Raw genomic sequence first — 14,315 nt, 5'->3', positions numbered from 1 at the left:
CTTTTCAGTCTTAGTATGTCATATTTATATATCATGTCTACAACGTACATACTCGTAGATTCTCTTGATTCAATTGCATTGAGCATGGATGCTTTTAATTCAAGACAGTACTGCTAGGTCTGCATAGCAGATTTTTCTCGCACGCATACCATGCAGGTATTAAAGTTATCGACCGTTTTGTGCTACGACCGATATGACTTACCCATCTTATCTCAGGGTCAAGGACTTCGCACAGAGAGTGAAGTCCGGTTTTTTTTGCAAAACATGCGACATTCTCGTGTCTGAGAGGTAACCCAATGTGTGACTCTTTAATTATATAAATCATTTTGTATAATTAATAATTTCAACAGAAGTAATATCGAAAAAATATGTTCAATTGAGTTTAAATTGTTCTACTCTCATGCATATTAGTTCGAAGCAACCTATTTCGGACAAAATTTCATACATTGTTTTCGCACGTGTTCTGATAGGCACATAGTGATTATTTAGTCTTCTGAAAACTGTTGTTCCGTCCAGGATCAACCTTTGTGTCATTTAAGCAACAGCACATTGAAGTTTTCAAATTAAAGTAGAAGATCTGCAAAATTCTGGCCACCATAACTTTACTTTTTTATGTTTTATGATGGTAACAAAACATGTTCTATTCACTTTTTTAAAGAAAACATTATTCTTTAGATAATCTTTAATAAATACTGTGATATAGTCACAAACACATTCAATTGAATCAATGTTCTGAAAGTGGATTTAAAGCTTTTATGCCTGCAACCTCACATGTCTGCATCTGTGTAATTTACTAGTTAAGATTGTCAAGATGACACACATCACCCTTCTCGTAACATGAAAAACAAGACACACTTCGTGCTGCAGGGAAACAATGCAGATGAAATTCTATATTGTTGTATCTATCACCATATAACCAATAATCAAAAAAAGATTTCAAACAATCAAGATATTTTTTCTGGTGATATTAAGTTTAGTTTGTGCTCTTTTATATGAATTTTATGTATTTTACAAGTCAATGAACAACTTGAATAAATAAAAAATGGTCAATATAAATGAATGGACAACCTGGTTTATCATATGACTGAATTTTTAAATGTCTAATGTTTATTGATTATGTTAAATTTTTAGCAGAAAGATGGTGAAAATCCTAGGTGTAGAGTTTGCTCCCTTACGTGTTCCACTGGAGAGACGGATTCAGGTTGTATACATTAATATGCTAAATTTATTGCCATTATTTTTATTACTGCTGATGAAGGCACAAGACATGCATTATTAAATTAAAAATTGCACAGAAGTTTTCATGTTGGTGCAATAAATTTATTTAAATTGAATCATTACTACGATGTCATGATTCAATTTAAATAAAGTTATTGCATGACAACCTGTATTAAGACCCTGCTGCTTTCAAATGTTCTCATGACTGTTAACCTGATTTCAAACACTGTGCAACTGTCAAGTGTTATAAGATAAAGTATTGTTTGCTTTTGGAATCCTCCTTCAAAAGATAGCATGTGATAGCTCTGTTTTGTATCCTGTAGGGATCAAAGTTAATAGACACAGACATCTTTACTTTTTCTTGATATGATAAGCCTCAATAGGCTTTCTTTAAAGTTTGTTTCCATTAAGTGACTACATTTTCTTCATTTTACTTAACAAAACACTTATATATCAATTGCAAAATTTAAGTTAACGAAGCTTAAGGAAAAGTGGATCAAATTTCTGTAATTCTGCATATTAGATTCATACTTTTATGAAAATGATGCACCCATCAAGTGTCAGTTTAGATAAATAGAATGTTTGTAATTGATGAAGTATCAAATACAGTTACGTAATTTGCAAACAAAATTATAAAACCTACACAAATATAAAAATGTTCTGAGCTACCAACAGCATTGGATGCTGAAGGGGAAGCAAACAATATATGAACCTCGTACTGGGAAAATGTGGCTTTATGCATGTGCGTGTCGTCCTAGATTAGCCTGTGCAGTGGGCTGATTTTAATTTTGTCCCAACTGCCTGTATTTCAGACACTCTGCCTTAGCCAGTGGGTGTTGGTGTTCCTGTTTGGAGGGTTTGGCTGTCTGTTCCTGTGCATCTATCTACTGTTCACACGGTTCTACTGGATCCCTCTCCTATATGCTGTATGGTAGGTCCTGAAAAGGTTATAGGTATAAGAATGGCTTAGCTTATTGGATTGAGCATTGTTCTGGGAAGAATGGGCTAAATGCATGTGCGTGAAATGTCATCCCAGATAAGCCTTGCAGTCCACACAGGCCAATCAAGGCCAACACTTTCCGCTTTCATTGAATTTTTTCATTTTAAAGAGATCTCTACTTAACAAAAATCCAATGTAGGCAGAAAGTGTTGTTCCTGAAAAGCCTGTGCTGACTGAAAAGGCCAATCTGTGAAGGCACTTTATGCATATGCGTTAAGCCCAGTTTTTCCAGAATGCAGCTCCATCAGACCTTTGGTTTGCTTATCAACTTTAACTGGACATAAAGAAAACACTGGGTTAGCTATTAAAGAATTGGTGTAGGGGGCCTGTACTGCATTACCATCGCAGGGCATGTTTTCATCCATTTTGGTCTGTTTGACATTGAAAAGTACATTTTATACATTGAATTAAGAATTAAAAATGACAAAGAAAGAAAGGAAAAAACACACCTTTTTTTTACTTTGCTTTCTCTAGTACTTGCCCACTAGGCCATGTTGGTGAAAATCATTACTTGATTTAAATATTGGTTGCCTTATACTAAGACGTTGTTGGTCGTTGTGAATATTGTTACAAATGAATAATGAATAGAGCGTGTCTTTGCTGCTCAGGTATCTACTGGATAGAAAGACATCAGAGACTGGAGGGAATGCCATATCATGGATTCGCTACAACGTTGTCTGGCGTAAGATGGGCGAATACTTTCCTGCCAAACTGCATAAAACTGCTGACTTAGATCCACGGAAAAGCTATGTATTTGGTCTGCATCCTCATGGTGAGTTCTGTTTATATTTAAGCTCTGGCTTCGTTAAACAATTATTGGCAAACATTCTTTAAGACCACAAGGTTTCGAACTTAAAGTTTTACATATTGTTAAGCGATCGCTTATATGTTTGCGATTAAAAAATGGGCAATTTTATAGATTAAGATTGGTTTAAATATTTTCCATCTGATAAATCATAACAAGTCTGGTTACAAATTGTACTAGTGCAGCCTCCAGGGTGTTTTGGCATGTGTTAATTTCAAGGTGTTTAAAAAAGAATTTTATGAATTTTTTTTGATAAATGAATAATTTATGAAAAACAAATGAATAATTTATTGAAAACTATTAACCATTTAGAAGAAAAGTGAAAATGGCTTATCGCAAACTGCAGAAAACCAGAACAGCCTCCGAGTAACTAAGGGACAACAAATGCGTACAAATACGTATCTAAGTGGTAAAGGGTTAAACACTACATGCTCAGATAATTGTCCTATCTTTTCAGGGATTATGCACATCAGTGGTTTCCTATCGTTTGCCACAGAGGCGACAGGCTTTAGCGAGCTGTTTCCAGGCTTGTTCCCCCACTTGGCCATTCTTCACGGACAGTTCCAGTTCCCCTTCTACCGGGACTACCTCATGACTGCTGGTATACAATAGTGTTGTTACTTGCATTTTAACTCACCATCACAGTAATGTTGTTCTAGGGCACTGATAGACCTGTGATCTGCAGATTGTATTTTTCTACTATTAGAACATTTTATGGTCAAAGAGGGCTTAATGCATGTGCGTTAAGTGTCTTTCCAGATTAGCCTGTGCATTACTAATCAAGGAAGACATATTCTGCTTTTATGGAATTTTTGGTTTCAGGGAAGTTTCTTGTAAACAAAAATCCAGCCTAGTAAGAAAGTGTAGTCTATACATTCTTATCTATGATGACAATTTACACACATGCATAAATTCCCATTTCCTAGAGCACAGTTCACTTTATCTAATCACAATAATGAACCACTTGCCAGCTGTCAGTCTGATACATTGATAGTCCTATGATTGGCTGATCTGCAGATTTAAGTGTATTATTCTACTATTTTAACGTGTCTATGAGCCTCTTAATGGGTCTTAATGCATGTGCTTAAAGTGGCATCCCAGATTAGCCTGTGCTAATCAGGGATGGCACTTTCTGTGAAGACTTGATTTTTGGTTTAGAAGAGAACTCATTTAAATTATATATTCCATGCACGCGGAAAGACTGATTAGCCTGATTTCTTCCCCGATTCCTTGTAGGTCATGTGTCATGGGCTCCAGTTTCTGTTTGTTTACGGCAGGAATGTGCTCAGTGAGTCGCAACAGCTTCAACTGGATGTTGAACCGCCCGGGTCACTGTGCCTGTGTCGTGGTGGGTGGGGCAATGGAGGCCCTCGAGTCAAAACCGGGCTCCCTTAATCTGGTGCTAATGAAGAGAAAGGGGTTCATAAAACAGGCCCTAATCCATGGGTAAGTGTAGTTCCAGAATACTGTGTGGGTACTGTACTTTCAGCCCAGAATGTATTTTCATTTAAAAGAGACTTCATTTAAACAAAAAGTTGCATAAAAACAGCTATTTTCTTCCCTGATTAGCCCGTGGACAGGCTATCTGTGTAAAATATTTATATAGACTTTTTAAATAAGTAGTCTTCTGTGAAACTGCATGGGTGAGGTGTTTACTATTTGGTATGTAAGAGCATACGGTGGTTGTCTACCATGTTTGTTCAAATTATGCTTATAGGTTGAAAATTGGCCCCGCCATAGGGGTTACTTGTTTTTCCTTATAAGCTCTTATTGTGTATTGTAAGAAAACTAATATTTAGTTTCATATATCTGAATGTTATATATTGTCAGAAACTTTTCTCTTAACCTGACATTTAACAACATATCATTGGTTTGTTCATGTTTTGTAAGAAACTAAATAATTGACCTATTTTTTGCGAGGCTGTTTTCGGAGAAAACCCGAGCTATTGTAATAGCCAGCTCGTCCGACGTCCGCCTTAGGCATTGTGCTAAAACCTTAACATTGGCTCTAAAATCAAAGTGCTTCCACCTACAACTTTGAAACTTCATATGTAGATGCATCTTGATGAGTTCTACACGCCACACCCATCTTGGGTCACTGGTCAAGGTCACTGTGACCTCTAATATAAAACTTTAACATAGGCTCTAAAATCAAAGTGCTTCCACCTACAACTTTGAAAATTCATACGTAGTTGCACCTTGATGAGTTCTACATGCCACACCCATTTTTGGGTCACTAGGCCAAAGGTCAAGGTCACTGTGACCTCTAATATAAAACAAAAACCTTATCATTGCCTCTAAAATCAAAGTGCTTCCACCTACAACTTTGAAACTTCATATGTAGATACACCTTGATTAGTTCTACACGCAACATCCATTTTGGGTCACTAGGTCAAAGGTCAAGGTCACTGTGACCTCTAAAATAAAAAGAAAAAAAAATCTACACGCTTTCGCAGCCAAGCGTGGCACCCGTTATGCAGTGCTCTTGTAAATATACATTTTTGTCACAGCCTGAGAAAGAAAATGCTCATGGTAAGAATTAATATGCAACAAAAAACCCTCGTTTTAAATAATAGAACATTAACTTGCATGTTTTGCAGGAAAACTTAATGGTTTAATAATTTGAACTGCATCACATGAAAAAGGTCTTATGCCGTATGCAGCTTGGGTTGCTACATGTCAGCCTGCACAATTGGGCAGTCAGATCAGGAGCTACGCTATCCTCTATTAAAAAGTCACACTAGGTTTTGTGGTCTCATAAGGATACAGGGTAGCTTCTGACCAGACTGTGCTGATGTATATGGCATAAGACCCATTTTCGCAGGACACCGGTCATTTAATATTTAACTACAGAGCCTCACTCGTGCCAGTGTTCAGCTTTGGTGAAAATGATGTATATGAGCAAGTGGACAACCCTGATGGCTCATTCCTGAAGAGGTTACAGCTATTCCTCACGCATCGGGTGTTTGGGTTCTCACTGCCAATCATCAGGGGACGTGGAATATTCAACTACACCTTTGGTGTCTTCCCTCATCGGCGACCACTGAATACAGTTGGTAGGTCACAAGTTACAGTAATGATGAGAGACTAACATCCTGTCCATCTGTCTGTCTTTGAAATGTTCATGTTTGCTGCATATGTCATTTATCCTTGAGCCTTTTCTAATTTTTAGCTCGGCTGTTTCGGAGAAAACCCGAGGTATTGTAATAGCCAGCTCGCTGTCCGCCGTCCTGCGTCTGCCGTCCTCAGTCTGCGTTGTGCTTAAACCTTAACAATGGCTCTAAAATCAAAGTGCTTTGACCTACAACATTGAAACTTCATTATGTTGCTATACCTTGATGAGTTCTACAGGCCACACCCATTTGTTGGTCACAAGGTCAAAGGTCAAGGTCACTGTGACCTTTAATATTCTTCTGACAAGTTTTCATATTAAAAACTGCACACACAGCCGAGCTTTGGCACCCGCTATGTGGTGCTCTTGTTTAGTCATGTGTGATTGAGGCAATGTGCTTAAGGATTAGGTCATGACCTTGACTCAAGATCAAGGTCAAATATATGAGCTGCGCTCTTTGGAAAAAGGGGTTTAATTCATGTACGTAAAGTGTCGTCCCAGATTAGCCTGTGCAGTCTGCATAGGCTTATCAATTATGACACTCTCCACCTAAACTGATATTTGCTAAGATGAGTCTATCTTTAAATGATAAATACTATACAAGCAGAAAGGAGTGTCCCTGATAAATATGTGCAGACTTCACAAGCTAATCTGGGACGACACTTTATGCATATGTATATAAACCCCCTTTTCATAGAGAACAGTCCATATAAGTTTTTATGTCCCCCACTATAGTAGTGGGGGACATATTGGTTTTGCCCTGTCTGTTGGTTGGTTTGTTGATTGGTTTGCGCCAACTTTAATTATTTAATGTCAATTCCATATCCCAATTACTTTTGATGGATTTGAATGACACTCAACCGAAAAGATTTCATCATAGAGATGACATGTCAAATGCATGAGTCTCTTACAATGTCCTAACAAGAAGTGACACATTCTACCACTAAGAAGCAGTTTTTTGGCCATCTACAATCACCAATACTGATAAACATGTGCTTAAAAAAAAGATGGATTAACAAATAGAACTTATTTGGAACTCGGCTAATCCCTATGTACAAACAACTTTTTACTTTTTTTACTTTTTGCTATGAACTTGTGCCAGAAAATAGGTTGTAAATGTTCAATTAAATCTAGCTGAATTTAAATTCATTGTTGATTAATAATCATGATCAAATAGGAACAATGACCAACGCCCTCACACCGGTTTGCTTGTTTATGCATGTTCAATGGGAATTCTCCTCACCAGAATATACATTAATTACATCAAGTCTTTAAGAAGCTTCATATCCCACTTAAAATTCCATTTCATATGACTTTTTCATGCATACACAGTGGGTACTATCTTAAGCCGTATTTCTCACGACCATTTCATGCATACTTATGTCTAGATTTGTATTTCTGACTGTTTTGTGCGAAAGCCAATAAGCCGTACTTCTCATGACTATTTCATGCATCCACAGTGGCGGCACCTATCTTAAGACTGTTTTGGGCATTGTAACTTATTATGCCCCCCTTCGAAGAAGAGGGGGTATATTGCTTTGCTCATGTCGGTCGGTCGGTCCGTCCGTCCGTCCACCAGGTGGTTGTCATACCATAACTCAAGAACGCTTGGGCCTAGGATCATGAAACTTCATAGGTACATTGATCATGACTTGCAGATGACCCCTGTTGATTTTGAGGTCACTAGGGCAAAGGTCAAGGTCATGGTGACCCGAAATAGTAAAATGGTTTCCGGATGATAACTCAAGAACGCATACGCCTAGGATCATGAAACTTCATGGGTAGATTGATCATGACTCGCAGATGACCCCTATTGGTTTTGAGGTCACTAGGTCAAAGGTCAAGGTCACGGTGACCCGAAATAGTAAAATGGTTTCCTGATGATAACTCAAGAACGCATACGCCTAGGATCATGAAACTTCATGGGTAGATTGATCATGACTCGCAGATGACCCCTATTGATTTTGAGGTCACTAGGTCAAAGGTCACGGTGACCTGAAATAGTAAAATGATTTTTGGATGGTAATTCAAGAACGCATATGCCTAGGATCATGAAACTTTATAGGTAGATTGATCATTACTCGCAGATGACCCCTATTGATTTTTAGGTCACTAGGTCAAAGGTCAAGGTCACGGTGACCCGAAATAGTAAAATGATTTTCGGATGATAACTCAAGAAAGCATATGCCTAGGATCATGAAACTTCATAGGTAGATTGATCATGACTCGCAGATGACCCCTATTGATTTTGAGGTCACAGGGTCAAAGGTCAAGGTCACGGTGACCCGAAATAGTAAAATGATTTTCGGATGATAACTCAAGAACGCTTTTGCCTAGGATCATGACACTTCATAGGTACATTGATCGTGACTTGCAGATGACCCCTATTGATTTTCAGGTCACTAGGTCAAAGGTCAAGGTCAGTGACAAAAGTCGTATTTACGCAATGGCTGCCAGTACAACGGACAGCCCATATGGGGGGCATGCATGTTTTACAAACAGCCCTTGTTTCTAAATTTGTATTTCTTATTGTTTTGTGCGTACTTAGTGAGAAAGCAATTTGGCATATTTCTCATGACTATTTCATGCATCCACAGTGGGGGCACCTATCTAAAGACTGTTTTGGGCATTGTAACTTATTTCTAAATTTGTATTTCTTATTGTATTGTGCGTACTTAGTGAGAAAGCAATTTGGCATATTTCTCATGACTCTTTCATGCATACACAGTTGGTGCGCCAATCGACGTTGAGAAGACTGATGAGCCCACACAGGAGCAGATTGACTCGCTGCATGAGAGATATGTGCGGGGCCTTAAGGAGATGTTTAACAGCAACAAGACCAAGTTTGGCTTCAGCGAAGACGCAAAACTGAACTTCATTGGTTGAGTTCAGGACCTTTGACTACATTTTAGCAGCAGCAGCAGCAGTCTTCAACTAAAATTTACCTTCATTGTTTGAGTTCACAAATGCTGGCTAAACAGAAGAATGGAATCAAAATTAATATTTACCTCCATATTTGTTAGATTTGAAAGCATATGTACTTGCCTGAACATGATCTTTTTTAACTTGACACATTCCAGTTTGAATTTTATTATTCTGTAAATATGTTAAAATCATCAGTAAGTGTAAGAACTTAGTTTAAATTTTGTTATACCGTTAATATGATAAAATCATCAGAAAGTGTAATAACTTATTTATGTAGAACATATAGGATCTGGTACGAGTTGTCATATCATACCATATTTTATTAAACAAGTTCAGGAAGTTTGTTAGTAAACGAGCCTTTGGCAAGCTTACTAACGAATTTCCTGGACAAGTTTAATAAAAGATGGTATGAAATGACAACAAGTGTCAGATCTTTTTTATCTCATGCTTTTAAAGGATCAAATTAAATAAATATTTACGCAAGCATAATGATAAATCCCAAATGTTGTTTAGATTTCGTGACATCATTTGACGTTGCATTGTCATTTCATCAAAATAACAAAATGAGATTGGTCAATCAAACAAAAATAAGCCAATGAAAACGCTTAAAAAAGTATATAACACATGTGTTAGATAAAAATATTCGTAATGGTTATATTACATGGGAAACAGGGTAGGGCATGTGATAAAATGAATTTTGCTACATCAAAGCACACAAGTTTATTTGCTTTTATATAAATATGTTTGAAAACAGAAGCAGAAACAGAAGCAACATATTGTCATCAAACAATGTCTTTAGATGAACTTAGAAGCTTTAATGGTCTCTTTGTGTTATTGATTGGAGTTTATCAAACAGCAGAACAACCAACAGCATCTGATTTTGTAGCAACAGAACCAACACCCATAGTGCTTTGGTGACAGAGTGTTCCATTTTATTTAAAATAATTGATATATCAAGGCAAAATAATGAATAGTGTTGCAAAAGTCTTCAAAAGTTACAGCGATCCGTTGCATTGCATGACTGTAAAAAAACAATAGTTTTTGTGTGACACTATTATTTATGGATTTTCTAGGGTCCATTTATTTAAGAAATCAAATATTCAACGAAACTTTACTTCTAAAGTCCTATATAGGATGTAATAAAAAAATAAAGAATTTAAGATTCAAAGGCTCAATTTTGAGGAATATACAAAATTTCATGTCAATAAAACTCGAATGAATCAACAGTTTTCCATTGTTTTATAAATTTATGAATAAAAACAGCAGAGTCAGGAAAATTTATCAGCAGCAAAGAATATATGCCTAAATTACTGTTATTTACTGTTATTGTCATTAAACTCAAACAACCATCTAAACTGACTATTCCAATTGGAAACAATTCAAGCTTAAAATCTACCGGGGTATGTTGATAGAGTTCACATGTATTGGTTTAATTAATCTTGCACTCTTGCTATATGTTACTTTTAGAGAAATAATGGCTAGCAGAGAGCAGCCAGGATCAATAAATTGTTAACTTGTGAACATCATGAAAAGTGCTGCCTTATTTTTTGTCTGTTTTTTGTCAACAATAGTACCATTTTAAAAGTCTTGTTTTGTAGCTTTAAATCTGCCAAAGACGTCGTTGAAATATTGTATATACATTAAAACTTAGTGTTGCCAAAAATCTTGCTTTAACATTTTGTTAATTTTAAATCTTAATAATTGAAAATGTGTGAGTTGATATGACAATTGCTCAATATTTATAATTAAATAATTTGTCAATAAATGTTCATGGTTAGTTTATAATCCTTAATGCAGACCAAAGATCTATTAATATACCAAGATAAGAATCATCAATGAGGTCAAGAAGGAAATCCTGTTAATTGTCCAAGCCCGAGAGTTGACTATGTGATTTCCAGTGGCGCAGAAATTAAACAGAAATGGCAGCCATCTTGTTCAAAGATCTATATATTAATAGATCTTTGTGCAGACCTATTATTTGCATTTTTTATCAAGAAATACATTTTTTTCTTTAATTACATATCATTTTATCAATTCGGAAATTTGAGAATATGAATTGCTGGTGATAATTTCCCTTACAGTAGTTATTTCATATTCATAATCATGTAAATCTGTATGTATTCACCATTTGCATTTTTGTCTTATGATATCGATTGAAGAATGTCTTACCTAAAATCTGTGATAATTAAATCATTGTGAATTCATAAAATGTTAAATTGATTCGATATCAACCTCAAATTCCATTGTGTTTCATTATGAAAGGAATATCTGATATGTATACTATACTTTATTGCGCAATAGATACTTCTTGTCATTTAGCTTATAACCTTGGCTAGTCAATAGTTATTTTTTATGTGTTTGTATCATGATTCAGATATATTTTTTATAATATCAATGATTTTTCAAGCAAATTTTAATTGAAATATTAACTGTGAAAAATTTAAACAAATTCTACAACATTAACCATTAATCAGAACATCAAAATGCCATTTATTCATTATACGTTATTGATATGTTATAGATTGCTAGTTGCTGTAGCAGGTGTTTCCATTGTTTTTTATGTTAACAGTATACTTGTTAAGTTTGTATTGCACACATATTTATGTAATGCACTTTTTCTTGATATCTTGCCATCCTGTTTTCATTTACTAGTATATTGCATTGATTCATGTTTTTATATGGTATCCATTAATTGTCTTTCCTGAGGCAGAGTAGATTGCTAGGATGGTTGTTTTACACTGCAAACGTTTGATAATCAGCTAATTTTCAATAAACCTAAGTTAATTCCTTTCAATTACATGAAATAGGCATTTTACTGTTTGGTTAGTCTTTTACTTAGTTTGTTTGTAAAGATCTTTTAGGGCTATACATTTCTGTTAAGTTTAATCACCCCCCCCCCCACAATAAAAAAAAAGAAATGATTAAAAATAAAATAAAAAGGTACCCAACGAACAATTAAAACTACAACAACAGATTTTAAACTTTGTTAAAAGAACTGTTCTTGTCTCACCAGACGTTTACCAAAAATGATGATAGTTTTGTACTACTAAGGCAAGTTGTATAAAACAAATTACCAGAAACTGTAGAGTTATAGATCTTCATATATCTCCAATATGGAAAGGGGGAATACCTGCTTTACAATCTTCTCTCGGCATTGTCTTTTGTCTTTTACTTGTCAATTTGCAAAAACATATTGAAAAAAACTTTCATAAATGATCAATCAATACAGATTGGGGGTGCCTTTGTATCAAACGTCCTACTGGTACATGTATCTTTAAATTATATTTGGAGTAATTTTTCAGGGATTTTTTGATGACATGTTTGTAAAAAATGCATTCAGACAGACATCTTAAACTATCATATTACCCCGTAGTTATTGGAGGGAAAACTATTTGAAACCATTGTCAATGCTTTATTGTTGTTTAATGCGTTTGTATGATTTTGTTAATTATGACTATTTTTGAGCACCCTGTAGTGAGACAGGTGTGTCGGTTCTGATGTATTGGTGCTATAATGTACAGTTCTGTTTCTAGTCCCTTAGTTAACAATGTTATGCCTCTATAGATGCTTATATACGCATGCTTCACTTGATTGTAATGATTATGTTATTGAGTTTCGTTTAGAGTGATTCAGAATCAAGTTGTGTTGCTGTAAGTCTGGAGTATAAATGAGCCAGGCTCAGTGAAAACGGGGGTTTATTAGCAGGCATAAAGTGTCGTCTCAGATTAGCCTGTGCAGACCACACAGGCTAATCAGGGACAACACTGCCTGAACTTGATTTTTGCTAAGAAGATACTTTCTGTAAACGAAAAATATCATTAAAGTGGATAGTGTCATCCCTGATAAGCCTGTGCAGTCTGTGGGACGGCATTTTGCACACATGCATTAAACCCCCTTTTCATAAAACACGGTCCAAATATTTGATATCAATCAAAAGAAAGTTTATATGTGTCATATTGTAAAATAGCAGGGTAGTCACTGTAGTGAAACTGTTTATATATTTTTTAGAAGATCATCAGCTTCAAAATATTTCAAAGGACATAATAAATTAACTAAAACAATTTAGTTTTGCTTCAAATATTTTCTCAAGTATAATTGGTAGAATTGAAAAGATTAACATGAATATGTCCCTACTCTTTTTTGCCTTACCGCATATTTCCAATATGTTTAACAGAACTAAAGGTCAAAGAATAGCATCTTTATTTCCATGTATTAAAGTAATATTAACATTTTTCACAGGTCAAAAGAGGAAGTTAAAATGTGGTTACTGACCAATTATCTGCAACTCATTTTGCTACCAGTTGTTTATAAAAATATATTTTATATTCGATATTTTATGTTACTAAATTTAGGTTCACATTGTACATGCGTGATCAGTTGTCAAACGAAAAAACAGTTGATATTCAAATGCACTATTTTTCTCCATTCATGATATTGTTTTAGTATGTTGATGCTGCATTAACAAATATAAGTGTACATGAAGTGAAAACACCAAAAATAAACAACGGTTTCGATAGACACCGTTAAAATGTTAGATGCCCATAATATCACTTTAAGTATTGCTTACTAAATATACAGGTCGACTTAAATGTTGTTATAATTACAAATTCGATAGCATAATTAAGGCCAGTCTGTATTTGATTCTTCGATAACTCTAGAATGCAGTGTTTTGATTCTACGTATAGTATTTTATCGAGCTATCTTTTGGAAATTTAACACAGTTACTAAGTTTTTCTATGTCTTAATCAAACTGTAATGGTAATCATTTCATAAGGAATTTCCTGTAATATTTGAAACGCGCTCATTGCAAGATTGGTTAAGGTACATGTTAACGAAATCCATTGCACTGTTCCTACTACATTTATTATCCCCCGCCATAGGCGGAGGGATATTGTTTTAGTGTTGTCCGGCACTTTTGTACGAGTATATATATGGATAAGAGGTTTATGCACGCCAAATGGCATTGTACACCATCTGTTAATAAAGGAGTTATGGCCCTTTGTATCTTGAAACAATGCTTTTTAATATTAGCTTAGAGCTTTATCTCCATTAACACATTAGCCAGAGCCATTAAACTTGCCATAGTTGTTCTTAATCATCTTGGGGTGCTTCACATTCAACACCCATAATCCTAAGGGCTATGGTTAAGGTGACACACTGAGCTCAAAGCTCACAATTTGATGTATTATTCATTATTTAGTCGTTCCTTTACTATGCATCAAGGGATTCTGTAATAACTGTCCACAATTGTTCTC

The 14,315-nt window shown here is 35.3% G+C and overlaps 1 protein-coding gene across 2 annotated transcripts; it reads left to right on the top strand.

Moving 5' to 3' along the window:
• The first annotated feature begins 209 nt into the window (after window positions 1-209).
• Window positions 210-13,121, top strand: LOC127833507 (2-acylglycerol O-acyltransferase 2-B-like). 2 transcript variants are annotated; one of them, XM_052358799.1, is made up of 8 exons: window positions 210-288; window positions 1,132-1,201; window positions 2,031-2,149; window positions 2,827-2,990; window positions 3,481-3,624; window positions 4,301-4,469; window positions 5,877-6,079; window positions 8,864-13,121. In XM_052358799.1, the coding sequence occupies exons 2-8, from the start codon at window positions 1,139-1,141 to the stop codon at window positions 9,019-9,021; spliced, it is 1,020 nt and encodes a 339-aa protein (XP_052214759.1). In that variant the 5' UTR covers window positions 210-288; window positions 1,132-1,138; the 3' UTR covers window positions 9,022-13,121. The 2 variants fall into 2 exon arrangements, with proteins under 2 accessions (XP_052214759.1, XP_052214760.1); XM_052358800.1 differs by having other exon boundaries at window positions 230-288; window positions 1,135-1,201.
• The last annotated feature ends 1,194 nt before the right edge of the window (window positions 13,122-14,315 follow it).

This window comes from Dreissena polymorpha, chromosome 6, assembly GCF_020536995.1.
Source record: "Dreissena polymorpha isolate Duluth1 chromosome 6, UMN_Dpol_1.0, whole genome shotgun sequence".
NCBI classification, from domain to species: domain Eukaryota; kingdom Metazoa; phylum Mollusca; class Bivalvia; order Myida; family Dreissenidae; genus Dreissena; species Dreissena polymorpha.
This window is presented reverse-complemented; position numbering and strand designations above follow the sequence as displayed.